The sequence below is a fragment of the Apium graveolens genome, chromosome 9 (genome assembly GCF_009905375.1).
Source record: "Apium graveolens cultivar Ventura chromosome 9, ASM990537v1, whole genome shotgun sequence".
Taxonomy (NCBI): domain Eukaryota; kingdom Viridiplantae; phylum Streptophyta; class Magnoliopsida; order Apiales; family Apiaceae; genus Apium; species Apium graveolens.
The window spans coordinates 210,000,531-210,020,516 of NC_133655.1; the positions used below are offsets into that span (position 1 = coordinate 210,000,531).

General features: G+C 32.2%; 1 protein-coding gene across 1 annotated transcript; it reads right to left on the reverse strand.

The window, feature by feature from the left end:
- Nucleotides 1-11,171: 11,171 nt before the first annotated feature.
- On the reverse strand, nt 11,172-16,060 carry LOC141686761 (uncharacterized). Its single transcript, XM_074491819.1, has 5 exons — nt 15,827-16,060; nt 15,030-15,313; nt 13,446-13,870; nt 11,568-11,787; nt 11,172-11,358 (listed from the first exon to the last, which is right to left on the reverse strand). The coding sequence occupies exons 2-5, from the start codon at nt 15,310-15,312 to the stop codon at nt 11,234-11,236; spliced, it is 1,053 nt and encodes a 350-aa protein (XP_074347920.1). The 5' UTR covers nt 15,313; nt 15,827-16,060; the 3' UTR covers nt 11,172-11,233.
- Between the last annotated feature and the right edge of the window lie 3,926 nt (nt 16,061-19,986).

Below are 19,986 nucleotides of genomic sequence, written 5' to 3' on the forward strand. Positions count from 1 at the left end.
GAATTGAATTGATAATTGCATGTGTTGATTTTGGGAAAATTCAAAGGTTATAGGATGAATTTTTAAGAGAATAAGTTGAATTGTGTGCTAAAGTAAAAGATCAACCTAGTATATTCTAAATTATGTGATTAAATGAATTATAGAAATGATTTTGATTTGGTTTTGGATGTAGTATCAAATGCATGTTAAGTTATAGCTTTGCATGTAAAGATTTAAGTTAAAAATAATATTAAAAGGATGAATGAAAGCTTGATCTTAAGTTTATGTATGATTTTAATATATGCATGGCGATGTTCGATTTTTGATTGTGTCTTGTGATTATAGCCGAATAGTTAAAGGTGTAAAAGAGGTTGATTTGATTATAGGACTGTTGGGAACCACGGACATGGGGTGTTACTACGTTTTACGATAAAGATTACGAAAAGAAGATTACCTTATTAATGGTTGATTCCACGCTCTTCTATTGTATTCCCAAATTCCCTTGAGCGAAGTGTGGCCTCCGTCTTCTCAAGTTATTCTCTCTTCTTGCTCCTTGGTGGCTACAATATGTTTTCACCCAATTCCAAGCAAGAAGAGAATAAGAATATATATAGGCTACAATAGGGACCATGGATAATTAGGTTGGGCCTTCTAATTACATCTTGAGCCTAACCCAATGTAATTAAATATTAATTCAATCCGCTAAAGAATTAATATTTGCACTACCTTTCCTAATACCGTAATTTAATTAATTCGGTTCCAATATTATTTGCTTATTAAATTCCCCATGTTTAAAATATCATATGTCCATTAATTAAATAAATTACTGATAATTTATTTAATTAATATCTTTTATCCTTGATCATCCACTCAACCTTTATTTAATTATGCCAGAATAAATTCCACCTGCAGGGTTACACATAATTAAATCTTTTTGAGCTTTCAAGGGGACATCATTAACCCGAATATTATCAGGACATGGATTCCTTCAATAAATAATATCCACCATGTATATAATTCCATCACCCAAAATATAATGATATAATTCAAAAGAATTATTTCATATATAAATCAAAGCATGTAAATAATATGCATGTGTCAATTACTATTTCCGGATTAAGAACCTAAGCATTAATAATAACATAGAATCTTAGTTCTCCTTCTTAATCAGTATTAAGGGAACAATTCTAAATTTGATCCTGTTCAATATACACAAAGTATACTAGCATTATTTATTAGTCAATATAAACTAATCTAAATAATACTACAGCCATACCAGTGGATTGTCCAACACCACATGTGTTGTGAACCTTATTATATTATATAACCGTATTTAACAATCTAATATTCTGTATCTCATTTGATACTAGATTGTTCACAATATATAATATTAGACAACATGTAAACATTCAAATAATTCTCAATTAAACTGGCAAGAAATAAATGTATATACTTCAAATAAATATTTTCAGTATAAACTAACAATCTCCCACTTATACTCAAAATATTCTATGTGTATATCAGTGTTTATTTAATCCACTATTACATAAAAAACTATGTGTCCAACCATACAGCCTCCTTGGCAGCCTAAGAGGCCGCCACGTACTCGGCCTCCATGGTGGAGTCTACAATGCATTTCTGCTTTACACTCCTCCATATAATGGCTCCACCTCCCAAAGTAAAAACATATCCCGAGGTTGATTTCCTCTTATCCCTATCTGATTGGAAATCTGAATCAGTATATCCCAAAGGAAATAGATCTGAGGCCTTGTAAATTAACATATACTCCTTAGTCCTTCTCAGGTACTTGAGTATAGTTTTTACTATACTCCAATGTTCCTGACCTGGGTTCGACTGATATCTACTAACCATGCCTACAACAAAGCAGATGTCAGGCCTCGTACATAACATAGCATACATTAAGCTTCCACATGCTGAAGCATAAGGAACTGCTTTCATGCTCTCTATATCCTTAGGTGTCCAAGAACACTGCTTCTTAGATAGAGCAACTCCATGCTTAAAAGGTAGAAAACCTTTCTTGGAGTTCTGCATGTTAAAACGAGCTAATACTTCATCAATATAGGGCTCTTGAGATAAAGCCAACATCCTTTTCTTGCGATCCCTTATAACTTTGATCCCAAGGATGTATGCCGCTTCACCTAAGTCCTTCATGTCAAATTGTTTGAACAACCATGCCTTTACTGATGACAACATCTCAACATTGTTTCCAATGAGTAAAATGTCATCTACATATAGTACTAGAAAAACCACTGCATTACCTTCACTTCTCTTATACACGCACGATTCGCTTGGACTTTGATCAAATCCATATGACTGGACTGCCTGATCAAAACGAATATTCCAGTCTCTAGAAGCTTGTTTAAGTCCATAAATAGACCTCTTAAGCTTACATACCAGATGCTCTTGGCCTTCCTTAATGAATCCTTTTGGTTGCTGCATATAGATGGTTTCTTCAAGACTTCCATTAAGAAAAGCTGTCTTGAGATCCATTTGCCAAATCTCATAATCGAGATGAGCTACTATAGATAAAAGAATACGGATTGACTTAAGCATGACTACCGGTGAAAAGGTTTCCTCATAATCGATACCTTCTTTCTGAGTATACCCTTTCGCAACAAGTCTTGCTTTCCAGGCTTTCACCTTTTTATCTAATCCCCTCTTTTTCTTGTAGATCCACTTACATCCAATAGGTTTTATACCTTTGGGTGGTTCCACGAGCTCCCAGACCTGATTAGAATACATTGATTCTATCACAGATTCCATCGCCTTTTGCCAAAGATCTGCATCTTTGTCTTGTACTGCCTCTTCGTATGTACGGGGATCATCATCATGTTCACCAGAGACCAAGTCTGAAGACTCTCCCAAACACATGAATCTATCAGGCTGTTGAACAACCCTCCCACTACGACGAGGCACTGGTGCGGTATTAGTGACATGTTGTACATTATGTTGTGGTTGTTCTACTTGTACTACAGCTTCATGGGTATTATTTGTCCCTCCCACTAGTTCCTCTAAAACGACACTACTCATGGGTTTGTGATTCATTATATATTCCTCCTCTAAGAATCTTGCATTGGTGCTAACAATGACATCCCGATTCTTCGGACTATAAAATAGATATCCTTTCGTTCCCATGGGATAACCTACAAATAACCTTACTTCTGTACGAGATTCTAACTTAGTCGCGTTCTTGTTCAGCACATATGCTGGACAACCCCATATTCGAATATGTCTTAGACTCGGTTTACCCCCGGTCCACAATTCTAAGGGGGTTATAGGAACCAACTTAGAAGGTACTAAGTTCAGAAGATAAGCTGCTGTCTCTAAGGCATGTCCCCAAAACGACATGGGTAAATCCGAATAACTCATCATCGATCTAACACTCTCTAAAAGAGTCTGATTCCTTCTCTCTGCTACACCGTTCTGCTGGGGTGTGCCTGGTGCAGTTAACTGGGATTCTATCCCAGTTTCTGATAAATATTCCCTAAATTCTCCAAGCAAGTATTCGCCACCACGATCTGATCGTAGTGACTTGATACTTTTATTAAGTCGCTTCTCCGTTTTAGCTTTGTACTCTTTGAACTTATCAAAGCACTCAGACTTACGGTGCAACAAATAAACATACCCATATCTAGAATAATCATCAATGAAAGTGACGAAATATTTATAACCACCTCTTGCTTGGATATTCATGGGTCCACTAAATCAGAGTGAACCAATTCTAACAGTTGTTTGGCTCTATTCCCTTTTGCCTTGAAAGGCCTATTAGTCATTTTACCTTCCAAGCAGGATTCACAAACTGGAAATGGCTCCACTGCCAATGAGCTTAAAGGCCCGTCTACTACCAGTCTTTGAATCCTCCTCAAGTTAATATGACCTAATCTCAAGTGCCAAAGATATGTTTGGTTCAAACTAGAAGGTTCCTTTCTTTTAGTAGAGTTAGAAGATGTGTTGTTCAATTCCCTAAATTGCAGTTGCAGTGCAGGTTGACTAGGATTAATTATATACAAATTGTCTTGCAATGTACCAGAACATATAATTCGTTTATTCATCATAATAGAAACATTACGATCCAAACAAACATTATAACCATCCAAAGCAAGTTTAGAAACCGAAATTAAATTCCTTCTAAAAGAAGGTACATAAAGACAATTGTTCAAAACCAAAATCCTATCAGAACCAAAAGATAAATGAATAACTCCTACTGCAACTACTGCTACTTTCGTAGCATCTCCCATGAACACGTATATCTCACCATCTCTAAGCATTCTGGATAGTTGGAACCCCTGCATGAAATTACAAACATGATCAGTGGCCCCTGTATCTACACACCAAGTGCTCGTAGATATAGCCGCTATAAATATTTCTGTAACTAGAGAAAGAGACATACCAGTATTGTTTGTCTTCTTAGGAAGAGGACAATCCTGTTTCCAGTGACCTGACTGTTTGCATTTGAAGCACTTTCCCTCAGGCTTTTTCACACCACCCTGACTCCCACTGCCTTAACAGCTTTCTGTGTCTGAGCCTTTTTCTTCTTCTTAATACCTTTCGGCTTAGAGGAAGAACCTTTCTCAGCCACATTCACTTGAACACTCTGCCGAAATAATCCTTCAGCTGCTTGAAGTTCTGTCAGCAGTTCCGCGAGACTATACTGCCTCTTGTTCATGTTGTAATTCAAGCGGAACTGCTCAAAACTCTTGGACAAGCTCATAAGGATAATGTCAATCTGGGTTTCCCCGTCAAGTTCAGCACCAAGGATCTCTATCTCATTCAGATGTGACATCATCTTGAGAACATGATCCCTTACAGGTGTGCCTTCAGCCATCTGAGTGTTCATTAAAGCCTTCATGGCAACTTGCCTAGCAGCCCTATTCTGATCTCCAAAAAGTTCCTTGAGATTAAAGAGCATATCCGAAGCAGTGGCCATAGACTGATGCTGATGCTGCAAAACACCCGACATTGCTGCCAGAATGTAATATCGCGACATCTCATCAGCCTTAATCCACCGTTTATAATACTCTTTCTCATCTTCAGGAGCATCAACAGCAGGCTGTTCAGGCTTGGGTTCATAAGTGCAAAACTTGTACTCCTCAGCAGTCAACACAATGTCCAAATTTCGTTTCCATTCAATATAGTTAGGTCCGGTAAGTTTGTTATCCTTAAGTATGGTGAATAGTGGATTAAAGCCCATTTTATCCTGTGAATCATGCATAAAAACATCACATAAATAAGGGTGCATTAATTATTAAGAGTTATTGATTCCTCTAACAATTATTTAAAATTAAATGCACTAACATCTAAACACCATAAGTTTCTGGTACGCCACGATGTGTGACATGTATACCACCTAATTTTGTTTAAATGTTACTTCGGTCCTATTACTAAACAATATGCCACGTTGGGGTGGACTAAATTATTTTTCATAGCTAAGTGTATACCATCATTAAATCTTAAATTATTCGAAATCTATGGAACTTGGTACGCCACGATAGGTGACGTGTATACCTTCCAATATTCATAATTTTGCCTTGAATACAATACTTCAATTCAATATTCATCAATGGTTTGATTTCCAGGTAGTGGAGGAGTCACATCGGTCTCGCTTAAAACCCACAGCCTTACAAGTTCGATGGACCCGTTTTTGACAAAATCGCCCCAAATCAGAAATAAAGAAAATCTGTATTTATTCCTTTTAAAATTTATTAATTTAAGAAGTTTGTTCTAGTAATTTCTATAACATTCTAGACACCATAAATTACATGTCACGATGGGTGACGTATATATAATTTATATTCGTCTTTATGTTAAATTAACTACAACCAATAATGGAGACCATGGGATTTAATTTCATATTAATTTCCTCTCCCACTTAGATTTTTTTTATTAAAATTAAGGAATTTTAAAATTAAATGGGGCCCTATGTTGTTATAATTATGTCTAAACATGCATTCAAAATACACACATAATTTTAGCAACATATAATATTTAATTAAAGCAATAAATAAAATTTATGTCCATGTCGTCCTAATTAAGTTAAACATGCAATTTTAAAAGAATTACACACATAATTAACGACACACATAATCAATAAATTAAAGCAATAATTAAAATTTAATGGAAAAAAATAAAATAAATTTTCCACTATTATGGCCCTTGAAAAAAAATCCAGCTCTCAAAAAAATCTGCCCCAAGCGCGCCCCGACGCCCCCAGCAGCCCCGGCAGCCCCAGCAGCCCCGACAGCCCCAGCAGCCCCGGCAGCCCCACCAGCCCCTGCAGCCCCAGCAGCCCCAGCACCCCAGCAGCCCCAGCCCCCAGCAGCCCCAGCAGCCCCATGTAATCGCACAGCGGAACAAAAAAAAACTACCGGAATTGATTTCCGATCGCACATAACTATTACAAAATACCCGGAATAATTACAAAAAACTAGATCTAATACAAAACTAATTTTATAAAATCTATTCTAACACGATCAACCCTCGTGTAAATTACAACCACGATTAAACCACGTGGAAACCAAAACAAAAATTAACCACGATTAAACCACGTGGGATCCAAACACATAATTAAAATATACATGGCCATAATAGTGGATTAACAACCTGCATCAAAACCAATACAAGCAAAACACTATATACACGCATATATAATTACGACATGGACATTATATCATAAAACGTAGAACCCATTACCAGGCTCTTGATACCAATTGTTGGGAACCACGGACTTGGGGTGTTACTACATTTTACGATAAAGATTACGAAAAGAAGATTACCTTGTTAATGGTTGATTCCACGCTCTTCTATTGTATTCCCAAATTCCCTTGAGAGAAGTGTGGCCTCCGTCTTCTCAAGTTATCCTCTCTTCTTGCTCCTTGGTGGCTACAATATGTTTTCACCCAATTCCAAGCAAGAAGAGAATAAGAATATATATAGGCTACAATAGGGACCATGGATAATTAGGTTGGGCCTTCTAATTACATCTTGAGCCTAACCCAATGTAATTAAATATTAATTCAATCCACTAAAGAATTAATATTTACACTACCTTTCCTAATACTGTAATTTAATTAATTCGGTTCCAATATTATTTGCTTATTAAATTCCCCATGTTTAAAATATCATATATCCATTAATTAAATAAATTACTGATAATTTATTTAATTAATATCTTTTATCCTTGATCATCCACTCAACCTTTATTTAATTATGCCAGAATAAATTCCACCTGCAGGGTTTCACATAATTAAATCTTTTTGAGCTTTCAAGGGGACATCATTAACCCGAATATTATCAGGACATGGATTCCTTCAATAAATAATATCCACCATGTATATAATTCCATCACCCAAAATATAATGATATAATTCAAAAGAATTATTTCATATATAAATCAAAGCATGTAAATAATATACACGTGTCAATTACTATTTCCGGATTAAGAACCTAAGCATTAATAATAACATAGAATCTTAGTTCTCCTTCTTAATCAGTATTAAGGGAACAATTCTAAATTTGATCCTGTTCAATATACACAAAGTATACTAGCATTATTTATTAGTCAATATAAACTAATCTAAATAATACTACAGCCATACCAGTGGATTGTCCAACACCACCTGTGCTGTGAACCTTATTATATTATATAACCGTATTAACAATCTAATATTCTGTATCCCATTTGATACTAAATTGTTCACAATATATAATATTAGACAACATGTAAACATTCAAATGATTCTCAATTAAACTGACCAGAAATAAATGTATATACTTCAAATAAATATTTTCAGTGTACACTAACAAGGACTTCACTAAGTAAATGCATGTAAGATTACTAAGGATTAATTGGTTTATTTGTTGGTTTTGGTTCGAATTGTTGATAAAGAGAAAAGGGTCGAGTTGTTTGTTATTTCATGTGAATTGAGGTTATGTACTAAAGTATGAAGTTTAAATTATATAAGTATGCCTTATTAAGTGCTATGTGTTATGGTTGCGTCATAATTCGATGATTAATTATTTTGAAGTACGACTATGTTGTATATCGTGCTATGTGAATATGATCGAGTACATATACTCTTAGGGTTTTGCGATAAGGGTTAATTATTAAGCGTTCTGGGAACGTCGAGTGAGAATCTTATTAGGGTTTGATTGTTGGATTGTAGATTCGGAGCGTGAGAGCATTCGGGCTAGGAAAGGAAAAAGTGTACTAGGTGCCAGTAGTTCAACCCTTGTGAAACAGGAAAGCGAATTCAGGAAAGTAACTCTGCCTACTTGCATATGTTGAGTATTGAAAGGATATTGATGATGCCATGATAGATTATTGATCTTGTATAACACTTGCGATACCCTGTTATTGATACTTGAATCCTGATTTTGATTCTTGTGCCATACCTGTTATTGTTTCCTTAAAATACCCTGATAGTGTTCTTGCAACGACTTGGTATGATTATTGTTTGAACCCTTACTGTAAACATGTTGATTCATACCCTGATTACCTATTGATTCCTTTGGATACATTGAATTCTTGTTAACCTTATATGAACCCTTCTAAACCCCTTTGCATATTGATTTGACTAACCTATATCTTTCCTTTGTATAGCTTATTTCGTAATGTTCTCTAAAACTGTTCTGATTCCCTAATTTACGTACTTTGATTGTCATTTGATTTTGATCATAGTGTTGATATTTGTCTTCCTTGATTTATTCAATTCCTTTGATTTCTTGAATTGAACTTAAGAATGATTTTCGACTTGAAAGAGTCCGAATGATTTCGTATTCTTGGTAATGTTTAAATGAACTTAGTAAAACCTTTCTTTCTTCCAAAGGTTTTCCAAATGAATTCTGATGGATTGGATTGAGACTTAAGAGATTAGTGGGACTAGTCCAGTCATATAAGAGACTAGCGGGACTAGTCCAATTTAAGGCCGAAATTATGCCATAGGTACCGTAACGACCAGATGGAGATCAGTACGAGCTGATCATTCGTATTATTATTATGAATTGAAAGTTAAAGTAGTTCAATCAAGGGTTCCCTATCATTTAATAAAGAGAAATTGAATACCTTATTGAGCAATTGATTCTTTGAAAATGAAATGGTTTAAAATGATTTGTGATGAGTTGATTGAAATATTGTTTGGTATACAACTTTGAGAACCCTGATTCTATTCTGATATTCATATCAATCATATAATTGCTTTACAGAGATAGATATATTCTTGCTTTCCTGGTTAGAGATCCTTTGAGATCCAAATATTGATTTACGATGAATGTTGGCTTTTACCCTATCTTGAACTTTGGAAACCCAAAATCTTTTTCGTAACCCCTTTCCATAGCCCAAAGACAAAAATCTGCCATCTAGAAATTTTAAAGTAGAATGCCTCAAAAAACAGTAATGGTATGTTGTTATTATTGTATCATAGAACCATCATTTAGTTACTTGCTGATTTTTATACTCATATATTATGTTTTGTTCTAACCATGTCAGTTAAGCAAGAGGATGGCCAGACTTAGGCGCACTGCTCGTAAGAGCGTACCTGGTGGTCCCTACCGTGTTGTAGGCTTCCAGATGCCAGAGCAGGTAGTACAGGTTATATGTGAGAAAGTGCTTAGTCGGAAAGTTGTAAAGATACAATGGGTTATCTGTTGGTTCCAAGACGGAATCGATTGTGTAAATTTAGTATTATTTTGGGTTGTAATTTATATATTATGGTTGGTAGTTATAATCATGTCTTAAACATTATCATGTTAGATCTTGTTAGTAGTTAATCGAGATTTATACTTATTTATTGTTAGTTTAATGTTGTGTGGGTCCTCATTTTCTAACCCCGAGATTGAGGGCGTCACAAGACCCGATTGTTAGAGGGGTCTGAATTTACATTACAATTTTAAAAATAAAAATTAATTTTGATTTTAACTGTAAAAATTAAAAAATTATACTCATAATTACTAGAATAATGTTAAAAAGCGTTTATATTTTTGACATTCATAAGATCATTCCAATAATTTGAGAAAAAAGAAAAAGAAGAAAAATATGGAAAATTGGAAGAAAAAAAAAGAAGAAAGAGCAAACAAGGAAACCAACCATATAATGAGCCAGCTAAGCAACGTAAAAAAGTGTATACTAGCATCTCCAACATGAATAGCTCTTAGTTAAAATTATGAGTTGTATGTCAGAAATAAAAAATATAGTCAATCTTTTCAAAATGTCACACTCCAACTATACTCAGCCCTTATCTGTAATTATAGTCAACCTCTTATGGATTGACTATATTTGTCTATCAACTACATGCCTCTAAGAAATATGTAGAAATATTATATATCATTTATTACCATATTAAAGTGATATATTCTATTTATAACAATCTAAAATATTAATAACACAATATTTTTAAATTATAGACAACCAATATAGTTAATACTATCGAAGTAAAATGTTTTACGGGTTCAACAAATTTTACATAATGTCTTATAGGTCTAATTTAGCCAAACATTATAGTCAATCACATTGGAAATGCTCTTATATTGGAACTACTAAAGTGGGCCACGCACCCCAGGACCCATGTCTCCGTCTCTCCGATCATCTATTGAGTCGATGTATTTCGCTAGATAATGAGCTACTTTATTTGCAGATTATTTAATAACGACTATTTTTTAAAAAAATTATAGCTATTGGATTGCCGTACCTGGCGTGAGCTATCTCGCTAGTAGTTCAATGTATTAAATTTGTTCATTTTAAAATTTGAAAAACGACTAATATATCTAATAAAATATTAAATTCCAATTATGTTTTTAAAAAAAGAATCATGTTATTAATTGTATTGTAGTTATTAATTATTTTTGCACGTAAATGTCATAGTTATTTTGTGCTAGGTAAGAATTCAAAAGCCAAAAGGGAATATATGTGTAGTATGAAAGTTAATATAAATTGAATTTGGTCGGGGGCATCGATATGAAACTTTTGAAATCCTAACTTTTAATTTTTTTTTGTCAGGAAATCCTAACTTTTAATTAAATTGTTATAATATGGTGGGATATTGTGAAAGCCACGTAACATCATATCAAAATATGTAATTTAGTAAAGAAAGCATAAATGAGAGGTTATTGTATGTCATACTCTCCTCTTTAGAGAAATGTATCTTAGTAAATTGTATATGGAAAAACATCACACTCCATGCATGAATTCCAGGACTGACTACATCAGAAAATTTTCAAGAAACCCATATTTTTGAAAATGTTACACATTCGAAGATATGTCTAAGAGAATATCAGGATTTGGCTTAACAGCAACCCATGTATTATTAATCCAGTCTTTAGCAACCCTTATGTCCTTGCGGTGAAGACTCAGGAACCTACGCTCACCTATACTTGACAAAAGTAACTTGATTAGGCTTATTTTTGCACCAGGAAATCAGAACCACAAATACATTTTCTTAATACTATTTCTATTCAACTTGTAAAAGAAGCACTTGTACCATCACAGTATAGAAGTGCAAATACAGGTGACAAATTACAACAGACAAAAATGTTTATAGACTTCTGAAAAATGTATATAGACGAAACATGCATACCTGGTAAGAATACATGGTAACTATCGTTGTTACTGAGGGAGACACAAGTAACAACAAAACTTTCCCACCAACCATTGTTCCACCATGATTCAACTGATGCTCCAACCTCAAAAAAACTACTGAAAGGTTCTTTAGGAGGGCATGGGCGGACAGTTAGTCTGCCTGAGTGTCTTAAGTTCCGCTTATCAGGATCTGCAAGTCTAGACGCAGGAACCCATTCCTACACATCATTTATAGAGTTATGAAAATTATGTATCTTTTGATACATCATACAATACCTAGAAGTTTATATTATTCAGTTAACAGGTTAAATACATGCTTCAACAAATCTATACCATATTATAATAAACAAAACACTAAAAGTTTGTAGTCAGTCGGTCGGTACCTGCTAAAATTACTTAATTACCCTTACTTAATTGTTCTAATTATAATTATTGGGCCGATCAATTCTAATTCTAATTGATATTTAAGTCAAATTCCTCTATTAAATTACTAATTTCAATTCTATTTTATATCGAACTCTATATCACTATAATTTATGTTAAATTCAACTTCTTCTTCCAATTTAAATTTTAATTCATATCGAGTTCTATATCATTCTAATTGTTAATTCGGGCTAAATTAAATTTAAACAACCTAAATATAATTCTTAAGATTCAATTCTAATTCTAATTGATATTGAAGCCAACTTGCTCTATTAATTTACCAATTTCATTTCTATTTTATATCGAACTCTATATCACTATAATTTATGTTAAATTCAATTTTTTCTACCAATTTAAATTTTAATTCATATCGAGTTCTATATCATTCTAATTTGTTACTTCGAGCTAAATTAAATTTAAACAAATTAAATATAATTCTTAAGATTTGGTTGATATATAATGTGACTCGAATTAAGGTAAAATAATAATACTATCAATTCTCCTAAAAAAAAGTTATGAACTTGGATAAACAAATTAATATATTTTATTTATCCAGGATAAAAAATACATTATATAATTGATTCAGACTAACACATATTAAAATAAAAATATAATTCGACCAACAAAAAAAACATATATACTAATTATTTAGTCTAAAACAAAATTATCTTATTGATCCGAAATTCAAAAAGATTAAAATTAAACTAAATAAATTAGTTTGATTTGGTCGGTGTATTGGGTATCAGGTTAAAATAAAATAATATAAATCACTGATCCGAGATAAATAAAATTAATATTAGATTAAGTATAATTCGTATTCTATTCATGTGAAATAAAAAATCAAATTTTTTTTTAAATACACTTAGAATTATCAATAAAATTATATCGTATTGCATTTTTCAAATATAATTTATAGAGTTATAGTTAATCGATTAAGTAATCACCATGCTAAAATAATAGTTTTTTAAGGTACCAACATAATGGAGACATTATATTTTTACCCTCAATAAAATAATAATTTCATTATAATAATATTTCACCCCTTACTAATGTTATTATTTTAAATAAGTTTAAATGTTCTAAAAAGTTATGAATATATACGTTTATTTATATAATTATCGTGAAGTCATATCATTTAAAATTTTAAATAAACAAAATTAAAAATTGGATTAAGTATTTTTTTTTCAAATTATGTAATATTAAAAAAATGTGTGTCGTCCACGGGTTTTAAGGTAGTTATCCTTAAAATACGCAATCAACTTTTAAGATTCATACATCTGCTAATCCACAACTGATCAAAGCTTCAGGAATGAACAGACTCTGCTACACAAGTTTCAAAATATCTTTGAAAAACTCAAAAACAAACAGTGACTGAGCAACAAAGTTGTGTCCTCTTATGTGTCAGGGATAGGGTTGACCACCAAAACAGTTTGCTATGGATGGAATGATTTACCTCTAGCTTGCCGGATGCTTCTACATTATGAGCGTCATTGTAATGGACTTTAAAACTTTTTTTTGAAACTTTCACGATTTTGCACCTAAACCAGCAGCCACGCATGCCACTGTCCTGACAGAGTACTTGTATATTTTCACCAACTTGGAATGATTTCGGCAGATGGGGTTTTGGTTCTGCAGGTTTTATACAGTTTGCCTCGATACTTGATAGGTCAGTATTGAACTTCAGGGTTGTTAATTCACTTGCGGCTGCTTCTTTTGGCGGGACTGGATTTGTTGCATCTAACCGGACACTATCCTGTTTCTGCTGCACTAAGCTACTCAACTTCTTAGAAGATCCCTTCATCAAATCTTCCTGGGTAAGCTTCTCCTCTTCATCTAGACTCGAACCATCACCTCGGTGCTTCCGAACTAGGTCAAGATCTAAGGTAACATAATATCTTTAATTAGTAAAGAAAATACACTCCAAATTGATCAAGCCAGTAAATCAAAATAATTTCTGATATACATATAGAGGATACTGGCAAAGATGGAATTCTGCAGTATACCGCTCTTTTGTGTGTTAACCATAAATGAGATATAAAATATCAATAATGGTACCATAATCTTTATAATAATTAGTGCAAAATTACGTTATACATCAATTAGCACTAAATATATGCAAAACAGACACAACCAATATGAAAGTAATCCTGACGGATATCCCAGTGGATAACCCTGACCCTCGGTAACAAGAGGTTGGGGGTTTGACTCTCAGTGGAGACAAATGTGTCATGAGTGCGTGAGTATCTAGATTTCTTGTGATCGAACTCACCCAAAAAGAGCAAAAAAGAAATATACATATATATATATACATATATATATATATATATATAAAGTTCAAGGCTCTAGGAACATTACTCTGCATCACAGTTACTTAAGAGACCGGAAACACACTCGCTTAAACATAAACATACAATAAGAGGACGGTGGATTAATTCAAGTCTCTCATATTTACACTCAACCATTATATAATAAGAGGACGGTGGACTTGAAAAGACTATGACGCAAAACCTGTAAGCATGACAACTTAAACATACACAGAACTAGTCATGCACACATTCTATGATTGTATTGACTTCTTTGAAAGACCACCTCTAAAAAATTGGAAGGTACAATCTTAAGATTCATTACGTTCAATAGATGTTAGGATACTGAATTAGAAGCAGACTACCAGCAAGCTTGAATCAGAGGCCACATACTCGCAAGTAAAATTTACATACAAACTTTAAAAACCGAGAGCCTGGAATGTTGAATATTAGCAACAAGAGAGAAGAATTGGTTGCTGAGGACAAGAAATCTGTTAATTATTAATTATGAGAAAACTTTAACGATGCAAGACATAATTTGAATTTGTCTTGAACAATTACAACTCAATTAGTTAATAATTCTACTTTGTATCTTGAGTTCTTGACCGAAACTTCATGTCATTGTGAAAAATACAAACCCTTGGGTCAAAAACACAAATTTTCTCAATGCATGCAACACAGAATGATACAGAATTATACAGTAACTCATCACATCTTACATAAGTAGTATGTACCTAATTTAGTGGGTGGCCAGTCATCATCTCTCACCAAGGATGCAAGCCACTTCACTACATCTCTCCGCTTTGTCCATTTTGTGTTTGCATTGATGGTTGCTCTGGATCCAAAAGCCTCAAGATAAGCCTTTGCAACTACATAAATCATGTGTCCTTTGCTGTTCTCATTACCCTCAGCCGCAAGCAGCGAATTCCCTGAACGAGACCTCAAGTAATATTGGACATTCACCTCAGAAATAGTTCTCTCCTCCCAGGCCTCGTACTTGTGTATTTTCCGAGACATCCTGATGACAGAGACAAACCTTTAAAAAAATAAAATTCAAAAGTATAATATATATATAATTACTTTCTCAATAACACAGACCACCCTCCCTCCCCCAGGAAAAAAATTTAGAATTATAATAACTACCCTATTCAATTAAAAGTGGAATCCACAAAAACCATAAAATCGAAATGCTTTACATTCAGTGAAGCTAATTAAACCCTTCCCCCTCTCGAACCAACAAAAGAAAAAAATGAATTAACAAATTGACAAATTTGGGAAAAAAATAAATCAAATATCCAATTCAGGAAGAACACAAACAAGTAATTAAGTTATTAGTAGCTGTTGTCCACAAGTTTGAGGAACCCCCGAACGATCTTAACAAGGTATATGTTTGGAAGACAGAAAACTTAATTAGAAATATGGCATGTATACGATACAGGGTTAGAATTTTTTTTATAACATAATGGTTTAACGATTTCATGCAGGAAAAAGTTCATATCAAGCAAGCGAAATTATTGGAATTGGCACTTACCTGAAGGGTAATAAATTCAAGGTTATGCAAACAATGGTGCAGCGTGAGGCAGTAAAGGAAAAACGGATGTTTGGCTTTAAAATAAGGAATGACTTGCACTTACATCAGAATAACAAAACAAATAGAAGAGATAAACACTGTGAGCAAATTCAATTTGTTTTGTAAAAGAGCCATTGAATGCTGCTGAGGTGGTACCTTTCGGAAATTACTATACTGACGAATCTTAAAGGTGAGATTAAAGAGTAACGTACAATTGAGATATGTAGAGGGAGGGAGAAAAAGTCAAGAACCTAGAGATTAGATTATGCATTACATCTTTTGCTGAGTTGGAAATTTGGTAACATCTAAGATGATGTCGTAAACGAAAAACCGAAAAAGAAGACACTATAAACAAATACTCATAGAGAATAAACAAACTACAAAAACCAAAGGCGCACACATAAACCAGATCAGATGTTCAGTCGTATCAAAATTATAATTTACATTGTTACATATTACCCAATTTTTTTTGAAAATAACATAAAAACATTTCACCGGGAACACATAGACATTAAAGTTCTTTTTGGATGCTAAAGTTAGACATTTTTCTAGTTTCTTTTTTCAAATAAATACAGATATTATTTAATTATGTGGCGACAATAATTTGGATTTTGAGTTGTTATTGTCAAATGCCAATTTGAACTTAAAATTCAATATGAGTATCCAACTAATATATTCATGGCATAAAATCATAAACCTCAAAATTTTCAAAAGTAATCAAGTTATTCAAAAGTATATATGCTATAAATGACATGATATTGAAATTTTATTTTGTTGATAACATTGCATTATTAAGTAAAAAAGTTATTGGGCCACTTTTATTATTGATATTCAAATCCTATAGTAGATAATATTAAAGTAAAAGAATATTCTAATAAGAATACGATGCCAAGATTCCACTAAAAAAAATCCTTTTTCCTAAAAAGAATGGCATACTTAAAAATTTAATTGCTATTCAAATCAAACTTAACTTGATTGAATATATATATATATATATATTTATAGATATTTTAGGATGTCATATTTATAATATAATATCATTAATTCGATATTATTACATAGAGTTTAGTAATTTATGACAGGAAACAAATAATCTCCGAATTTATATGAAATTGAGCTTATTTGGACTTAAATCATAATAAATTCGGATTTATTGGGAAGCAGATGCATACATCATTGTTTGGACCCTAATTTGAGTTATACAAATCAGATTTGGGTGATTTTACAGCCCATGCAAAGACAACCGAATTACCTACAATACTGAAGTGGTCCAACATCAAGAATCCAACTGAACCAGCCCATAATCAGGCCTGGAAGACAGATTATAAATTTCACATTCAGGATCCAATTTATATTGGGAAAAGCATTAAAACTCTTTGATATATTAGGTTTTACATATATGGTAACCATAAATTATTGATATAAGTATTTATGTTTTGATTTGTTCTAAATTTTTTAAAAAATTGTTTATATTGGAATTCTTTGTCTTTGTTATTCTATTTCTTTTAGATAATTGGAATAATATATTAAAAACTCATAACATTACAATTTGTTCGAAGATTATGCAAGGACACGAACTAATGAAATCGATCAATAGTTTAGCTCGAAACATAACAAAGAAATAAAGCAAGACACTAAATAAAAATTCATAAGATGCTCAGGAATTTCTTCCAGGCTTCATCATGCAAAAACTTCACACATCACACATACTTTTTTGCAAGCTTAACATCAAAATTCTCCCACTACCCTTGATCAAAGTCTTTGTTAATATATTCGAAACCAAAAATTTCAATATTAGACCTTATTGCTCGTAATTAAATTTTGTAGTGTAAATATTCCATATTAATATGTCGATGAGATTTGAAAATTAAATATATATTTGTAATTTAGAAGTTATGAATATTATATATTAATATATTATTAATAAAATTCAAACTTTTAATCTTTGTCAATATGATGTTATACATATTAGATTTAAATGTGTTAGTACTGAGTATCCAACTTTTGACCTTCGGTAATACTTTCATATATCCCTCTTACACTTATGATAAATAGGATATAATATAATTAAACGTTTTAAAATTTTGAAAAATTATTGAGATGTAGATTAAAACATAAAAAATAGTTAATATTAAATATATATTTAATAAGTAGTAGATATATGCAATTATACTAAATAAGTTTTTACTCTAAATAATCCAGTTTTTTTTTCATTAAACTGTATACTTTTTTAATCTAAACATGTTTATATAGTATTCATGATCTTATTTTTACCACGACTTTTTTTAAGTAGATTATATAATTATTATAATCAAAAGTTCATACATATATCATTTCAATCCATTATAAAATAACGATTAATCCATATTATTACTACTAAAAATTAAATTATTAGAACTTTAAGCGAGCCCAAAAAGCCAACATATCCACCCTTTAGTTATTTAAACCTGGTCTGAAAGCCAACATATATCATTTCATTTTAATTCGCCAAAGTATTATGAATTAATCAATCATGGTTGGTTAATTCAACACCCAACTTTTTATGGCCTAATTGTCATTTTGAAGGTTGTCTTTAAATCATTTAACCATGATGCTATCACTACTTCATCTATTTTTTATCTTATCTTAAATATGGCCCGCGTCAAAAAGGGCATTGGCCCCAATTTAGATCTCCCTCTCGTGATCATACAAGTTGAGGGTTCATGACTCCCTAAAAGTTAAAAGTAAAAATATACGACTATACATTGCACCAAAAAAAGATCCAAAATTCAAGTCACATTAATGGCGATGACCAAGGTGCATGATTATTAGAAATATGTGAGATCTAGAATTTTTCCTTGTTCTTGTCATCAAGAACCAAGTATTGTACCTTTTCCGGTAATATAAATTAATCACATAATCCAATAATCTAATATAATTTGTTATAGTACCATATGTCAAATATACAATTTGATAGTTCATTTGTACGTCATAGATGAATTAATGGGTAAGCTTTCATTGTGAAAATTAGGTAATTGTCAACATATACTTTCTTGCTATTATATACTATTTTCCTTGAAGGACTACCAAAATTATGTCGTTCCAAATTATTATTTATTTTAAGTCCCTTTAACTTTGGTTTAATCACATCAGCATGATTACCAATGAATACTTATTTAAAATACTCTCTTTTAATTCTTACATTCAGCTTATACACATGTAAAGTCTAAGAATAATACACTGACTATACATAAATTTTAAAAAATATAACAAACAGTCGAACACCCAAACTACGTATTCTTTCATTGGTAAACTAAGGCAACACACTAATTAAGAAAGATATATGGAGCTGAATATACATACAAAATTATTTAACCACCGCAAAAACTGTCAAATAAATATATTCAATTTACGTGTGACTTAAAGAACTATTAAGATAATACTAAGTTTATTGAAAAAAGAGGACTAAAATAAACTCTAATAACAAACGCAAAAAATTAGCATGAAAGAGCAAAATTGCATAAATGAAACTTTGTAAAATTAACCACAAATTTGAAAAATGTATGCTTAACTGGTGTATCACAGTTTTAACATCAAGTCCGCCATCTATAAATACTAATCACCAAATTGTACATAAAATACTAAATTATCGAAACCTCAACTTTTACAATAAGCCCGTCGAATTAAGTATTAAAAAAAGACGAAATTCCTACTCTGTCAATTATTAGTTTTCAACTTAATATACAGAGAATACAATAGAAAAAAATAATTTAAAAAACATTATAAAATTAATGAGGATGGAAGAAAATTTCACCTTTGCTAAATTAGGGCATGATTTCTCAAACAGTCGCTCCTGATGGCAACTTCAGCTTAGAAACATAAAAGTGTTTGATTGCATTTAAGAATAGCAACTATAAAAAAATTACTACCTGAATGAGATTTCTATTTTCTTGACCATCATTAGTTAATCAACAGACAATACGATATCCGACCAACCTAAGTGGCTACTCTTCGACATTACACCTCAACTCATGTATTCATACTAATTACAAAATATCAAATGGTAATTTTGTGAACGGGAAGTGGAAGTGCTCGACTACTCGTAACCCTTGTTTTACACATTTTTGTCTTAAATTTAGATT

Bases quoted from the DNA above. Each gene is read 5' to 3' on its own strand.
- LOC141686761 (XM_074491819.1), bottom strand. From the start codon at position 15,312: ATGTCTCGGAAAATACACAAGTACGAGGCCTGGGAGGAGAGAACTATT. The intron at 13,871-15,029 runs GTACATACTACT...ATGTTACCTTAG, and splicing joins CTGGCCACCCACTAAATTAG to ATCTTGACCTAGTTCGGAAG. The intron at 11,359-11,567 runs GTATGCATGTTT...TGTCAAGTATAG, and splicing joins TTACCATGTATTCTTACCAG to GTGAGCGTAGGTTCCTGAGT.